At 54.1% G+C, this 16,434-nt stretch overlaps 1 protein-coding gene across 3 annotated transcripts in view; it reads left to right on the top strand.

Annotated features, from left to right (window-relative positions):
- The window catches only part of Scube3 (signal peptide, CUB domain and EGF like domain containing 3), a 32,595-nt gene extending 19,192 nt beyond the window's left edge, over positions 1-13,403 (top strand). For 2 of the 3 annotated variants that reach the window (XM_034524912.2, XM_034524911.2), the window contains 15 exons: positions 805-927; positions 1,513-1,629; positions 2,314-2,439; positions 2,659-2,775; positions 2,915-3,019; positions 3,268-3,384; positions 3,686-3,844; positions 4,028-4,243; positions 4,575-4,736; positions 4,943-5,110; positions 5,618-5,779; positions 6,087-6,284; positions 6,706-6,858; positions 6,941-7,020; positions 9,796-13,403. In XM_034524912.2, the coding sequence (XP_034380803.1) occupies positions 805-927; positions 1,513-1,629; positions 2,314-2,439; positions 2,659-2,775; positions 2,915-3,019; positions 3,268-3,384; positions 3,686-3,844; positions 4,028-4,243; positions 4,575-4,736; positions 4,943-5,110; positions 5,618-5,779; positions 6,087-6,284; positions 6,706-6,858; positions 6,941-7,020; positions 9,796-9,945 (2,153 nt within the window). In that variant the 3' untranslated portion in view covers positions 9,946-13,403. The remainder of the gene's footprint in view (positions 1-804; positions 928-1,512; positions 1,630-2,313; positions 2,440-2,658; positions 2,776-2,914; positions 3,020-3,267; positions 3,385-3,685; positions 3,845-4,027; positions 4,244-4,574; positions 4,737-4,942; positions 5,111-5,617; positions 5,780-6,086; positions 6,285-6,705; positions 6,859-6,940; positions 7,021-9,795) is intronic. The other variant, XM_076916462.1, reaches the window with a different exon arrangement.
- The last annotated feature ends 3,031 nt before the right edge of the window (positions 13,404-16,434 follow it).

Below are 16,434 nucleotides of genomic sequence, written 5' to 3'. Positions count from 1 at the left end.
ATCACTTCCGTGTCCTCTGGTTGGGAGGAGTGGGGACTGAGTAGAGCTGGGCTCCCTCTTTGTGTCTTTTGGCCCAACTGCAGCAGGAGGGGGTGGGGGGCAGCAGGTCAGTCAGCCGCAGTTGAGAGGTTTCCTGCTGAGAAGGGCTGTTGACAGGTAGGCCAAGAGTGAAGTCCCTGCCCCTCCCCTCCACAGTGGTGAGTAGCCTGGGTCCTGTCTGCCACCAGCCTGGGGAACTTGACCTCAGGAAGGAAGCTGCCCACCCCCCTTTCCCTTAAGTACCAAAAGCTGCCAGGCTCTGAGCCTCTCCAGACTGCCCCAGTCCAGTCCCCTGCCTGGCCCTCATCTCTCCCTCTCTCTTAGAAGCCCTCTCTACCCAGCCTCTTCAGGCCAGCCCCTCCTCCCTGAAGGCTGCCCCTTTACAGCAGGTCTCTTCAGGCTCTCCACATGACCAGGGCCCGCAGCCTTTGTGACAGGAAAGCAGAGCCCTCCCTACAGACTTGGGAAAGGCTGTCAGCTGGAGAGTAAGGGATGTGGACCAGCCCGGAGCTCACTGGGCCACCTGCTCCCATAACTCTAGACGGCTGTCCCCTGTTGGCTTAGGTGGTTCTTGAACTCAGCTTCAGAAGAGATGGTGTTATTAATAGCCAAACAGGGAAGACATGGAGACAGAAGGTGACAGCCAAGTTAAAAGGGACAGGCCAGGGCCCTCCTTGATTTTCCTTGTCTCTGTGAGGAAGAGATGCTGTCTCCTTTGCCCCAGCCTTCAATATTGTCCTTCATTCTATTCTGTCTGCTCCCCAGACATAGACGAGTGTCGCTTAAACAACGGGGGCTGTGACCACATCTGCCGCAACACAGTGGGCAGCTTTGAATGCAGCTGCAAGAAGGGCTACAAGCTTCTCATCAACGAAAGGAGCTGCCAGGGTGAGCAGGCCCGCGCCCGCCCGGGGAGAGCTTCAGGGGTGCCAGAGTCCAAGCGACCTAGTAGACACGGGAGCGTCTCTATGGGCAGGGCTACACTGCAGACAGACGACAGGAGTCCTTCCTTCCTGCAGACCAGCTCCATGCTGAAGCCCACAGCTGCCAAGGGGTGAAAGAGCTTTCCCCACAGTCTAGATTTCCCTAGTAGTGTGGGCTGCTACCACAGCTAGGTTCCCCAAGCCATGGCATGGCCCACAGGTTCTAGACTCTGACAGAAATCCCATGCTGGGCCATGGTGGTGCACCTTTAATCCCTGCACTTGGAAGGCAGAGACAGGTAGATCTCTGTGAGTTCGAGGCTAGCCTGGTCTACAGAGTGAGTTCCAGGATGGCCAGGACTACACAGAGAAACCCTGTATTGAAAAAAACAACAAACAAAAACCCAAAACCCCAGACAAAGGGCACAGAGGGAGTTGTCTGTGCTCCACACAGATCTGGAGTTAGTCCCAGGTCTTTCAGCAGTAGAGTCCTTCACCTGAGCATGGTCAGGTGAAGACAGACTCAGTGGTTTGAATCCTTGCTGTTCCAGATATAGATGAATGCTCCTTTGATCGAACCTGTGACCACATGTGTGTCAACACCCCGGGAAGTTTCCAGTGTCTCTGTCATCGAGGTTACCTTCTGTATGGTGTCACTCATTGTGGGGGTAAGCCAGCAAGCTCACACCTTCCTTCCCAGCCCCTTGCTTCTTCACACTCCAAATGTCTGTGCTTGTAATGATAAACCCTTGGGTGCATATGTCATGTCTACATCCAACAAGATAAAATAGAAGGCAGCTTCCAAAAGCCAGCTGGGAGACAGGGTACCAGAGAACAGCATCCCGGAAGCAAGATTTTGTTTGAGGGTTTCACGAATCTCAGGATGGCTGTAAACACACATGTGGCCAGAGGTGACCCTGAACTCCGATCCTCCTGCCTTCGCTTCTCAAGGGTTGCGAATGCAAGTGGCACACCCCCATGCCAGACTGTGCCTCCTAATTCTATCCTGAATGCCCTTCGCTGTTCCCAGAGACCCCCCTCAGTCTCTAGCCCAATGAGAGGGTAAGAGAGGATGGCTCTGAAACCTTGGTCTGGTTGGATTGGCCCCTGCTCAGCAGTAACACTGACTGGGGATGTAGAGAAGGGAGAGAAGTTTGAGCTCTTCACAGCCCAGAGAACCCTGTAATGTGTTTGTGAGAATGTTACCGTGAGACCTACCTGCCTCACAGATTGTAAATACATAGTAATCTCTATAAGGTACTCCCCATGCATAACTCAGCTCCTCACAGCCCAGTCCCTGGCTCTTACTACGCCACCACCACTGGCAGTCTGATTTCCGACTCCTCCCACAGATGTGGACGAATGCAGTATCAATAAGGGAGGCTGCCGCTTTGGCTGCATCAACACCCCTGGCAGCTATCAATGTACCTGCCCAGCAGGCCAGGGCCGCCTTCACTGGAACGGAAAGGATTGCACAGGTGTGTGGCGCCCTCTGCTGGACAGACCTGGCAATGCTGTTTCGGGGGAAGGTGCGAGGGGGAGAAGGGTGGGAACGCATGCAGCTGGGTTAGACATGACATTTCTGGTTTAAAAAGTGCCCGGTCTCCTGGGCACGTAGAGTCTCTTTTCCACATTAGCCGTCTGAGGGCAGGTACACAAGGTTTGCACCATATTCTCAGACCTTGTTCCCTTCCTAGAGCCGGTGAAGTGTCAGAGCAGCCCTGGAGCCTCGAAAGCCGTGCTCAGCTGCAACCGCTCGGGCAAGAAGGACACCTGCGCCTTGACCTGTCCCTCCCGGGCCCGGTTCTTGCCAGGTATGTGGGAGGGACGGGGCTTTGGGGAGAAGGGAAGGCAGACTGGCTGTCGGCAGCTTCCCTGTCTGCCCCCCCCCCCCGGGTTCCTCCAACCATTGGGGGTGAGGCGGGTCAGAGCTGTGATAGCCCCTTCTCTCAGAGCCAGAGACCGGGTTCACCGTGAGCTGTGGTACCCCGAGCCCCAAAGCTGCTCCAGCCCGAGTGACCCACCCTGGGAACAGCACCATCTCCGGCTCCTGCCATGGTGAGCACCAGAAGCCCTCCTCTCTCCCCCGACGCCACAGTTCTCCTCATCCCTGGCCTGACTTTCCCTCCTGTGCTCCTCTGTGACTCTGTAGCTCTGCCGCCTGGCTCTATCTATTAGTCTCCTGTCTGTTACCTTGGCTCCCACGGTCCTGCTCCCCAGCTAAACCTACTGCTTAGCTTGGAGCCGCCTCCCACAGCAAGCCACCCCAGGCCCCGAGCTGTGCTGAGCTGCTTTTGCCCCTCTAGAGGCCGCGGTGCTGCCAGTCAAGCAGAGGGCCTCCTTCAAGATCAAGGACGCCAAATGTCGCCTGCACCTTCGAAACAAAGGCAAAGCAGAGGAAGCCGGCAGAGTCCCGGGGCCAGGTCCGGACCGTCCTCCCTTGGCTCCCACCAAACCCTCCCCCCCTCTCAGCCCCCTGCCTCCTTCTGTCAGCAATTCACCAGTACCCTGAGCTGTGGACAGAAATGGGGGAAGCTGTTGTAGGCCAAGGCCCAGGAAGTCCCCCGTCATTTCCTCCCACCAAGTAAACTAGCCGAGGAGAGGGTTGGTTGGAGGCAGAGGGGGCTCAGGGTTGTCTGGGGAGAACGGAGAAACGAGAGCAGGAGGGGAAACTCGGCTGCAGTGGGAGCTACAGTCTGAGGTTGACAAGGCCTCTGTTTCTAGGTGGTGCCCCCTGCTCTGACTGCCAGGTCACCTTCATCCACCTGAAGTGTGACTCCTCTCGGAAAGGCAAGGGCAGACGGGCCCGGACCCCTCCTGGCAAGGAGGTTACCCGACTCACCCTGGAATTAGAAGCTGAGGTCAGAGCAGAAGAAACAACAGGTGGGCCTAGGGACATTGTTGGGTGGAGGGCACATAGCCTGGATCCAACAGAGAGAGGCCACGGGAAGGGGGCTCCTGAACTCTGGGCCTGTGTGACGGAAGCAGCAACCGCAGTGCTGCCCCGTCCGCTGTCTTCAGCCCTGACCTCTCTCCTCTCTGACTCACACAACCGCCCTTCACCAGCGGGCTGTGGGCTGCCTTGCCTCCGACAGCGGATGGAGCGGAGGCTGAAGGGGTCTCTGAAGATGCTCAGAAAGTCCGTCAACCAGGACCGCTTCCTGCTGCGTCTGGCAGGCCTTGACTATGAGCTAGCCCACAAGCCAGGCCTGGTGGCTGGGGACCGAGCAGAGCTAGTGGAGGTCTGCCGCCCCGGGCAGCACCGAGCGGGCACCAAGTGTGGTAAGAGAGCTGGGAGGCGAGGGCGTGGGGAGTCGGGGAGGCCCAACCTGGCCCTGGCTCAGAGCAGAGCAGGACCCCGTGCCTTAGGTGAAGCTCTCAAAACATGAGGTAGCGAAGGCCCTCCTGCCCATGGGCCTCCTTTCCCCGTCCCAGGGAAATCTAGGACACCAGGCAGGGCCAGCAGTTCTGCACACAGATTCGACACCCCTCTCTCCAAGCAAGATTCTGTTCAGTCCCTAATACATCTCCCATGTCCGGAGGAGTGGGAAGGGGAGTCTTAGGCCTGGGTGGTGGGAGATGGGGGTGGCTAGCGCGGCCGACTCTCCCTCAGTCAGCTGCCCGCAGGGAACGTATTACCACGGCCAGATGGAGCAGTGTGTGCCATGCCCAGCGGGCACCTTCCAGGAGAGGGAAGGGCAGCTCTCCTGCGACCTTTGCCCTGGGAGTGATGCCCACGGGCCTCTTGGAGCCACCAACGTCTCCACGTGTGCAGGTGCCAGGGGAATGAACAACACAGGATGGGCTAGGGTGGGCACTGGGATGCCCATGGGCATGGGATTTCCCAAAGGGCAGGCCCAGGCTCCAGGCCAGACTCCTAGTTGATGTCCTGTTTGTATGCCTCTGTTCCCCAAGAATGGGTGACCCCATGTAGTGACTCAGGACCAACCCCATCAGAGTTGGGCCCTTGCTTCATTGCAGGTCAGTGCCCACCTGGTCAACATTCAGGAGATGGGTTTAAACCCTGCCAGCCATGCCCACGTGGCACCTACCAGCCTGAAGCAGGCCGAACCCTGTGCTTCCCCTGTGGCGGAGGCCTCACTACCAAGCACGAGGGGGCAGTCTCCTTCCAGGACTGTGACACCAAAGGTGAGCAGGTTATTTAACCCCCAGGGCCTCCCTGTCCTTAGCTGCCCCCCACAAATCTCCAAGCCCCTCCACAGGCCTGGATAAGTTATCCTACCATCTATCCCTGAAAGGGACGACCCAGCTGCCTAACTATGCATGGTCTTGTTCTCCGTGCCGCCCTTTGGGCCAGACCTGGGGATACAAAGTGACTAACACCCGTCCTCCCCCTCCCCCGCCCAGAGTACACTGCAGACTGGGTGGCCATTCCCCTCCACCCCCCTAGTGAACTCCTGTATCTGTCTGACACTGCTCAGGGCCTGCTGGAAGAGGAGGGTGCTATAGCCAGTCACTCTGGAAAGCCTCTCTTCCCTGGCCTTAGACTATGGCTGGGAAAGGTAGGAACTCTGGAAGGAACTTGGGAGTCTTTGATGTCTGGGTTCTCCATTTACAAATGCATCTGCCTATGCACGGCCCAGATGCCCACTCCCCTACCATCTTAGCTTCTGCCGTCCTCTTTCTTGCCTGCAGTCCAGTGCTCCCCAGGCCACTACTACAACACCAGCATCCATCGCTGTATCCGCTGTGCTGTGGGCTCCTACCAGCCAGACTTCCGTCAGAACTTCTGCACCCGCTGCCCAGGAAATACAAGCACTGACTTTGATGGCTCTACCAGCGTGGCACAGTGCAAGAGTATGTGGCAGGCCAGGCTATGAGAAGTGGAGAGAGATCTTAGAGCCATGTGCATGGAAAAGGGGGGGGGGCAGCAATGGTAAACCAGCAGTGAGTGGGCAGGTGGGCAGCCAGGTTCCCATAGGCCAGCTGTCAGGATGAGGCCTGTAGCATCCTTTCAGATATAGGAAGGGCAAGAAGGATGGTGAACCAGCATGGCTCACCATCTATGTCTGTCCTCCACCCTCAAGCTCTTCGGCCTGCTCAACATGGCTCCCCACTGACTGTCCATCTCTCTCTTGCTCTCTCCACTGGGGTGTGGCCACAGATCGTCAGTGTGGCGGGGAGCTAGGTGAGTTCACTGGCTACATCGAGTCTCCCAACTACCCGGGCAACTACCCAGCCGGTGTGGAGTGTATCTGGAACATCAACCCCCCACCCAAGCGCAAGATCCTCATCGTGGTCCCAGAGATCTTCCTGCCATCCGAGGACGAGTGTGGGGACGTCCTGGTCATGAGAAAGAACTGTGGGTGCCTGCAGAGCTGACTGGGGGATGGGCAGTTGGAATCTGGCGGGGGGGCGGGGGTGGGGGAAGAGCTGGGGCAGTGGAGTTGGGAACCAATGAGAACAGATCCGAGGGGAGCCTTGGGGGACAGAAACCAGCACAGGATGCGACATGTGGGACAGGTTGGGTGGACAGCAGTGAAGAAGCTGGGGCTGGGGTGCCCGTGCTGCTGCCTGCCTGACTAACCCTTGCCTTTCTGCTGCTCCCATCTCGGAAAGGTCGACTTTAATGCATATGTGATCATGCAGTAGTCAGCCTTGCAGACTAAACCCAGGGACAGTGGTAGAGGGTGTGTGCAACTAGCTGTGTGTTTACGGGGGAGCCTCTGTCAGAGTGCCCTCACAGCCCCGATGCTCTTCTGACCTGATGCTTGCCTTGCCAGCCTCCCCATCTTCCATCACCACTTACGAGACCTGCCAGACCTATGAGCGGCCCATTGCCTTTACGGCCCGTTCCAGGAAACTCTGGATCAATTTCAAGACCAGTGAGGCCAACAGTGCTCGAGGCTTCCAGATTCCCTATGTGACCTACGATGGTGAGAAAGGGCAGGAGGGGTGGAGAGGTGGGCAGGTCTTGTGAGTTCCCGCGCTCAGCCCCCAACCCTGTTGACTTCACAGAGGACTATGAACAGCTGGTGGAGGACATAGTGCGTGACGGCCGGCTCTACGCCTCTGAAAACCACCAGGAGATCCTAAAGGTAAGCCAGCGTTCACTGCGGTGCTGACGTGCATGGGCGGGCTCCAGTGTGCAAGCCAATTGCTAAGTGCCAGCATGCCTTTCTGCTCCTGGCTCTGTGAGGTGTGCGCTTTCTTCACTGCCGATTTCCAGATGAGAGAGGAAAAGAGTTTGCCCCATGATAGGCCTGGGCTCTGAACCCCGCTCACAGACACAGTGTCAGCATGCTGCATCACCCTAGGGGAGGACAGGAAACGCCCCTGCCTCGTCCATCATGAGACGCAGAGAGGGTAAACTGTACTTTTTTGAGACAGAGTCTTAATAGTCCAGGCTGGCCTTGAACTCTGGGTTCCCCTGTGTCCGGCTCCTAAGTGCTGGGTGAGATTACAGGCCCAGAGGAAAAGAACCATTTCTATCGTTGAGGAACAAACACAACGCTGGGTGTGGATCCCGATTTGAGTCTCCCCTGGCATGATGGTGCTCACCTTTGACCCCATACTTGGGAGGCACAGGTGGGTGGGTCTCCAAATGTAAGGCCAGTCTGGTCTGTATGTGAAGTTCTAGGCAGCCAGGGATGCACACTGAGATCCTTCCAACTACTTATTTTTACTTCCCTGTTTTTAATTATGGCTATTTGTACAGATATGTGCATGGAAGGGCTAGGACGCCAGAGGTGTCAGATGCCCCTGGGGATGGGGTTGCAGGCAGTTGTGAGCCACCCGATATGGGTGCTGGGACCTAAACTCACATCCTTTGCAAGAACAGTATATGCTCTTAATCTCTGAGCTGTCTCTCCAGCCCTGAGCCATTGTTTCAAGTCAACTGTATCTGGGTGTGATAGTGCACACATATGGCCCCGATTGACTATTCAGGAGCTGAAGTGGAAGGAACACGCTGGACTCCATCTCAGACAGGGAACCAAACACACTGTGTATCTCACAATGCAGTGCAACCACCCTGGAGCTGGTGCTGCACACCTTTGATCTCAGTACTTGAGAGGGAGAGGCAGGAGGATCTCTGTGAGTTCTAGGTCAGCTTCAGGCCAGCCCTAGCCACAGAGTGAGACTGTCTCAAAACAAGGACAGTACAGTACAACTGTCTTGATTAGAGTGGAGTTAAGAGGCTGGAAGCCCCAACTATCTTAGAACTCTTTGTGTGCAGCCTAGAAGCCAGGAGATTCAGTGTTAGTTCGGTTGGGTCTCTGAGGGCATGGGGGGTTGTGCGTGTGTATGGGTCATGGGAATCAAACTGAGCTTGTCGGGCTCGGTGGTAGGGGCCTTTCCTGATGAGTCACCTCAGCAGCCCCTAGAGAGGAGTTTGAGGGTACAGTGCCTGGTACTGTAGAGAGGCGGGCTGGAGACGCCCATGAGGAAGGGTTTGAAAGCAGTGGTTGGATGACCAAGGAATAGTGCAGGCTAGTGAGCATGGCAGTAGCCTGGTATGTTTGGACACCGAGACTGCTGTCATTCCACGGGGGAGGAAGAGAAGACGGAAGCAGGCACAGATGGCATAACAGCTAGCATGTCACACGAGTGACCTGACTCTTATTGTGAGTGAGGAAAGAAAGAAACAGGCTGGGGTGTAATCAGTTGCAGAGAAATGTTTGTAGGCACAAGGCCCTGGTGTGGCTCCTGGCACTAATTACTGTCATCATTATAAAAAGAATAAACTTTCATCAGACATGATAGCACCTGCCTGGGAGCCCAGCTACAGGAGCGGCTCAAATGCAAGGCTCACCCAAGATAACAGGATCTCGTCTCAGGAGATGAAAACCAGAGAACAGAAAACGTGTTCCAAACACAAAGCAGACTCATTAAACACCCCACGGAGGCTGCTCTGAGGAGAAAAATCTATAGTGGGCCAAGGAAAGAAACATGGAGATCAAGCAAAGGCCTAGTGGCTCACACCTCTGATCCTAGCTATTCAAAAGGCTGAGGCAGGAGGATGGCATGTTGTAGGTCATTTGGAGCAACAAAGCAAGTTTAAGGCCAGTTTGAGCAACATAGTGAGACACCATCTCAAGTAACAAGAATGTTGAGAATACAGCTTGATAGTAGACTCGCTAATGCAGAAGAAAAGAATCTAAGAGAACTGGGTTGTACCAATAGGAGAATTACTAACAATAGAACTGCCTAAGGGCTTGAGAATTGGCTCAGCAGCTACGAACATTTGTTACTTCTGGCAGAGGAACGGGGTTCAGTTCCCGGCACCCACACAGTGGCTCACAACCATCCATAACTCTGGTTCCAGGGAATCTGACACACTTCTGACCTCCTCAAGCACCAGGCATGCATGTGGTGCACATACATACACACAGGTGAAATACATACAAAATAAGTAAATCTAGGAGGAAAAAGAAGACCACTAGGCTAGTGTGTATGAGGGCCTGGGCTCCATGGGTTCAACCCTTTAGTATCATGTGAGACAAAGGAGAGGAATAGACCAGCCTTGGAACAGTCCAGGTGAGAGACTGCAGTGGCTTCACCCCGTGTGGCAGCTGTGGGGAGAGCAAGCTGGTCAGATGCGGGGCACATACTGAAGGTGAGCCAACCGTTGGCTGTAGCTGAGAGGACAGGGTGTCATGGATGCCTCCTCAGGCTGGGCCTGAGCAGCAGAGGACTAGACATGTCACTAACTGAGTTTCGGGGCTCTAAAGGAATGGACGGTAGGAACAGGAGGCCAGGGCTCACCTCTGGGCATGCTCAGTGTGAGCCTCTTTGACAGGAAGAGGGGCAGCTCGTCCTCCTCTCCCCACATGCCACTCAAGCTGCCACCTGCCACCCGCTGTCTTCTACAGGACAAGAAGCTTATCAAGGCCTTCTTCGAGGTCCTGGCCCACCCCCAAAACTACTTCAAGTACACAGAGAAACACAAGGAGATGCTGCCAAAGTCTTTCATCAAGTTACTGCGCTCCAAGGTCTCCAGCTTCCTGCGGCCTTACAAATAGTGCCTGTGGGCCCCAGACCCGGGTCTCAGAGCTCCCACCTCCCTGGCCCTCAGAGCTGGCACCCCAACCTCAGACAAGAGACTGTCCTCTCCTCTTGGAGGAGAAATATCACTACACCAGGCACTCTCCCCTTCCGCCTTTCTAGTTACCTTGTCTTCTTTCTGTCTGTCTCCTGGAAGTCACTCAGTGCTGTCTCTGCTCCCCCCAGAGGTGAAGGAATCCACTCCCTCTGTTCCTCTACCATTATAGCTTGGTGCCTTGCTAGCCAGGAGCTCCCCCCCCCCCCCATCAGCCCCCGTGCTCCCCGTAGTTGACTCTTCACAGCCCAGAGTCCTGCCAAAGAAGCCTTTGTCACAGCAGCCTTGTGCCCATGCCAGGCTGCTGGGGCACACAGTTTGAGCCCTGGAGTGTCCACACAGTTGGCCTTTTCATCTGTAGAGCTGGCTGTCACCTGCCTGGGCCTGACTCCATAGGGTTTACAAGTGTTCCATACCAATGAGCAGGCAAACCCCCGCCCACCGGGTAAGGGAGAGCGGCAGGCAGAGAGGCCCCTGGACATACAAGTTCTCAGCTCTGCAGGACAGAAAGCAAGTTTTTAAGACATTGCCCAAAACAGAAAGAAAAAAAAAATGCATCACCTAAAGGAGCTTCCTCCAGAACAAGTGGAAGCCAGCCTCAAACACTAACCCTTTTCTTGCTGGTCCTCCCTGCCTAGCTGTACGTACCTTCACCCTACAAAAGGGCTCCCTGGGGGAGGCCTCCCCCTAGCCCCCTGCTAAGTGCTGTCCTTAATGAAGCCTGGCTGTGGACCCAGCCTAGACCTTGCTCCACAGGTTGTTTTTCCCTTGTAGCCCCAGGTGGCTCGTGGGCTCCACCAAAGAGGACCCCAGCCGGCAGCCTGGAGCGGCCTACCTCTAGCCTCAGGCTGTGGGCGTGGGAGGAATGTGTGAGTGCCCTTGGCAAGCTGCCTGCCCACCCTCTCCACATCTGAGAAGTGCAATCATGTTGAGTCTTTCTGTGTCGTCTAGAGGGAGGGGGGTTGGTTTTTGTTTGTTTCTTTTTCCTCTTAGAATAACCCTATTTATAGCTGCCCAGGAGAGACATGCAGTGCGATGGGGGTGAAGCAACAGCAGTTTGACTGTCAGGGAGCCTTAAGCCTCTGTCCTCCCTGAAGCCACCCAGAACTTCAGAGCCCTCAGCTGTGCAATCCCTCAGAGGCGCCCAAAGCATAGGAGACTAGCTCTGGTAACTTGACAGAGCAAGAGGAAGAGGCTTCCTGACTGAGCCGATCCTGCCTGCCTTGTCTCTCTGGATTCATGGATACAGATGCAGATAGAATCGGTCAGGAATCTTCTGCAAGTAGGGACAACCTCTGTCTTCCCTGCCTTCATGCTCTCTCCTGACACGACACGGAAGGGGACCCGGATAAACTCTAGAGATGGCCAGCGCAGGCTCCCAAGACTTCCGAGAAGGCTGGAGCAGCCTGGAATTGGACAGTACCCATGTATGAAGATGGTGAAGAACGAGAACCAGACATGAGCCTGACACTGGCTACTGCCTCTTGGAGCAGACTTAAGCCTGTTTCGACTACTGTTTTTCAAAAGGAAGAATGGAGCCTGTGCCCAGGCTCAGGCTCTGTGTGTGCTCCACCCTTAACCCAGTTGCTGCCTGTAAAGTCTCCAATTGTTCCTTCTCGTTCCCCCAGGCGTTGGTCCTGGACAGCCACCAACGACTCCTCGGGTCCAACTCTAGGTAACTGCCAAGAGATTCAACTACCGAATAGTCTGATCCCTGCACACACCAGCCAACAGCAGACAAAGCTAGCTTCCTGGATGTGTTAGCCAACACGGTGGGGTTGGAGTGGAGGGCAGAGAAGTATCACAAAGCTGTTGAATGGTTTCATACAAGAAGGATGAGTGAGCATTTAGTGGGGGTGTCTGTGCTTCCCCAGAAGCGCCACAGAACAGCCTGAATGGAGTCTGACCATCCTACTAGAAGCACGGATAACTGGGAGTCCTGCCTCCCAGTGTCTGCCTCTCTGGTGTGGCTTCTCAGAACTCCCTCCCTCCCTGGCTCACCAGACACGCACAGACACTCTAGCCGGTTACTCTATGGCTGATGGGGCCTGCACATAAAATCCATCACATGGAGAGAGCAGGTCACTAGACTTAGCTGATAACAAGATGGATGGAGAGCAAGCACGACTTGCTACTGTCAACCAAGCTGGCAGCAAGGAATCCAGGCAGAGCTGTTATGGAATTTATAGGGGATACTGGCCCTGAGGCGCCTCACTCTGGGGGCTGAGTGGCTTGAAGGAGGAGAGGAGTTAGGAACTCAGGGACTTTCTAGGACTGTACAGGTGAGACAGAGGTTCCAGGAGGAAGTAGGGGGATGGGAAGATGATGTGAACAGGAACCCTTCATGAACTGACCCAGAAGCTTCTCTGTGGGCTATGGTGCTTTTGAAGTCACATAACCGTGGCACCTCATCCATCATAGCACAAGACCTGCCCTGAACTGAGTCCCAACGTGGGATGCCACTTCCAAGAGTGCTCCAAGCACCGAGTGACACATCAAGCAGGCACTTAGATTCTCAGCAGCACCTCGATGCCTCTTTAGCCTTCTATCTCTGTGTCGTCAGCCCAGCCAATCCCCAAGCCTGAAGTAATTGGGAGAAAATTGACCAGAGCCTGGATGTTAGCTGCCCACCCTATGCCTTCCGTGACCCTTTGAAGACTGCCATTGGGTCGCATTTCCCCGGGGATGTGGAGGTGGGGAAGACAGGTTTATTGCTTCAAGTTCAGCGGTACAGTCTGGGCTCTGGCTGCTAGGGGTCTTTGTGAATCTGCAAAGTGTTCTCCATGTGTGATGTCTGAGGCGGCTCTTAAATGGAGTAGGAAGTCGTCTCTCAGTATGTAAGAAAAGGCACATTTGAGGGTCTGTATTTGCTGCTGAGCTTCAAAGCGGGGGAGCAGAGGCCGCATGTAACCGACCCCAAGCAGAGCATGGTGCCCTGCCTGGTTCCTTTCTCAGGCAGACACCACGATGGAAACCTGTCTCAAAGCTGTCACACTCTGTCTTTCTGCCATTGTTCGGACTAGGAATACCTTGAGAACTGGAAGGATTAGAAGCCTGTCTTGCGATCAAAGACAAAACAATGGCAGCCGTTTGGACAAGCTCAAAACATTGTTCCATGTGAGCCGAACTTTTAGAGGATAATTATCGTGTGGACGGCTTTTTTTTTTTTTTTTAATGCAAAAGAAAATCTCAAACTCCTGTATTTATATCTGCTCTCCACTGCCTCCCGTCCAGCAAGCACCTCAGTCGACGACAGACAGCAGCAGTGTGACACACAGAGTATTTTGCACTTGGGGAAAAAAAATTATGTATCTGAACTTGTAAAAAGGAATGTTTGGATTTTGTATTGTCTTTTTTATATTATTAAAATACTAAATGAAACGCCGAGGTCTAGCATGCTTCTTTTCCTCTACCTCAACAACGGCTTGTCCCATAGCTGTGAGGGGGCGGGGGGGTGGGGGACTTAAGCACTCAAGTGTTTCCTCACTGCCGGACAAGACCGGTCCCCTCCTCCCACCGCCCACCTTATTCCTAATGATTTTAATCTCTGGAAATTCCTGTTCTGTCTATCTTTAAAGCAACATCAGGAACTTCCCCTTGCTGAGCTTGGCAGCCAAGGTCTTTAATCGCAGTATTCAGGAAGCAGAGGCAAGAGGATCTCTTTTAAGTTTGAGACCAGCCTGATCTACATAGTGTCAGGCTAGCCAAAGATATATAATAGAAACCGGTCTCAAAAAAAAAAAAAAAAAAAAAAAAAAAAAAGAGGGTGGGGGGTTGGGTGGGTATTTATAGTATTGTGCTCCTGGGCCTGGAGTGATGGCTCAGCAGGTCCGACTGTTCTTTTCAATGGAACATGGTCTTGGACCCCAAAGTTCTGAAACACAGGTTACGTCAGCAACTACCATCATCACTCTGCCTATGGGCCGTAGCAAGTGGTTCCCAACCGTTTATACATAACAGCCTCAGGTGAGTCATTTCTACTGTGACTTGAGGAGCAGGGGGATGGCCTGAGCTGAGCAGTTATTTGGGTTGACCCACCGGAACCTTGAGCTTTCTCCTTGACAGTAATCAAGATAGGTGGAACCACTCCATGATCACTGAACAGCCATTTTGTGCCAAGCAGTGCAACGCGGCTGTCTTTGCTTGACAACAAGAGCCACCACGTGACTTTGTAGTTCTACCTGACTGTCCAAAACAGATTTCTCAACAAGGGAGAGGATCTGGTTGGTCCACTGGTGGCTGTAAGTGTAAATGCACTATCATTCCATTGAACATACACTGACTTCCTGTGAGTGTGATTCAGTGTGATACAAGTTATGTTTCTAGAACTGAAGACAGAACCAGAGCCAAGGTCGCTGCCCCGAAGCAGCTGAGAGTGTCGTCTGACATCGCCCTCTCTGACCTTTATCACTTGTAGCTCAGCAGCCTAGCTTCACGGGGCTTTGAGTCTGGTCCTACTATCAAAAGAATAAAATTCTACTCCACAATAGGTCAATTCTTTGGACCTGAAATGTTTTAGAACCATTGCTTTGGCTGGGTATGGTGACGCACACCTTTGATCCCAGCACTTGGGGAGGGAGAGGCAGAAAGTTCTGTGAGTTTGAGGCTAGCCTCATCTACCTAGACTAACATACAGGGTCTGTGGTGAGTTGCCTTACTCTTATCTCTTATTACTTCTCTCTTACTTCAGACAGTTTCTGAGTCTTGTTAAGTGTGTAATGCAGGGGAATGGAACCAAGTACCATCTATCTGCAAAAAAGAGATGTATGCCCATATCGTAAAAGGTGGTGTGGCGTGGAGCTAGCAGACATAAGGGTTCATTCTGAATTCTAGGATTTTTAACTCGCCAGGCAACTAAAAGTGATCCTGAATGTTTTCATTGAGTATGTGTGTGCATTTGTGAGAGTGCATGCATATGTAAGAGAGCTGTGTGTGTGTGTGTGTGTGTGTGTGTGTAAGCCGGCTACCATGTGCATTTGGAGTCCGGAGGACAACTGCGGGAACAGGTTCTCTTTTTCCACCATGTGGGTTCCAGGGATCGAACTAGTTATCAGGCTTGCCCAGCCCTGATGGTGACCTCTTGACCTTCCTGGTTTCACCTCCCCGAGCAGAGGATCACAGTTATACACCACTGTGTCTGGCTTTCTTGCTGTATTTCTAACCAATAATCCACGCTGTAAAACCCTGGAAAGGTCCCGTGCATGGTGTTCTAGGACAGCAGGGTTGGCTCTTACTGGGGAAATCCTGAGACCTCAGGATTAACAGGCTCCTGCCAAGGCTCCTTCCACCAGGCTCCGGCCAAGGCTCCTCCCCCTTCATCTGCTTATTTTTAGCTGGAAGCTCTATTTTCTCTCTAGTTTCTGAAAATATCCTAAATCACAATTCCTTCCAGCTTGGAAGAGAGATAATCAAAAAGGACTTTTAAAGTTTGGGTGACAAGTGTGAAGACGAGGCAAGAGGATCACAAGTTCAAGGCCACCTTGGGATACATAGTTTTGAGTCCAAAAAAAAAAAAAAAAGACAAAACTATGGGAGCACTTGGTTTTGTTCTTCCCATCGCTACCCTATAAAGGGGAGCAGTTGGTTTGGAGGGGCTGATGGAGAAATGAGTGAGCCCCCAAGAACCCGTCCCTCAGGGGTCTGACCATCAGAATGTCATCTCTCAGGGAAGTCAGTACTGTAGGATTATCCCTCAGCAAGCGCTGTCAGGGAACCTTCCTTCAGAGATGAGCATCCCTCTGGGAGATGAGTTCCGCAGGGGAGAGCCTCCGGGCCCTTCCTTGGGAGACAGGAGGGGCGTCTCGTCCCTTATAAACACTCATGATCCCCAGGGCACTGTGTCCTAGAACACGGGGGACAAGGCCAGCACGGGGGACAAGGAGCACTGTCAAGCAGGAAGGACTGTCAGGGCGCCATCCTTCATGATGCTGTCCCCTCCACCCCACCCCTCCGACATCTTCCCACAAAGCGCAGGGAGGACTGTCTGTCCCTCGGGGTGCAATCCTTGCAGAAGGACCATCTCTCGGGGAGACCGTCCACAGGGAGGACCATCCCTCAGTCCCTCATTCCCTCATCCCCTCAGGGTGCTGAGCCCCGGTTCACCTTCTGACCCAGCGCGGAGAGAAGCGTCCCTCAGGGTGAAGTCCCAGGGGGAGGACCATCCAGCAGAGATGACTGTCGGGACGCCATCCCTCGGGGAGCCGTTGCACAAGGCGCGAGGAGGACCGTCCCTCGGAGCCCCATCCCCTCCAGGCTCCTCGTCACCGTCCTTTGCAGTAACCACTTAGAGATACCTGCAATGGCTTCCTCCGGAGCAGCCCGCGGCGGAGCGATTTTCCCCGTTGCTATGGCGACCGCGGCTTCCACCCGGCGTCGTGACGTCATCACGCCCGTCCCCGGGCGCCGGGGCTGG

Source organism: Arvicanthis niloticus, chromosome 20 (assembly GCF_011762505.2).
Source record: "Arvicanthis niloticus isolate mArvNil1 chromosome 20, mArvNil1.pat.X, whole genome shotgun sequence".
In the NCBI taxonomy this organism is placed as follows: domain Eukaryota; kingdom Metazoa; phylum Chordata; class Mammalia; order Rodentia; family Muridae; genus Arvicanthis; species Arvicanthis niloticus.
The sequence above is the reverse complement of the archived record's forward strand: the minus strand, read 5'-3'. Positions and strand labels throughout refer to the sequence as shown.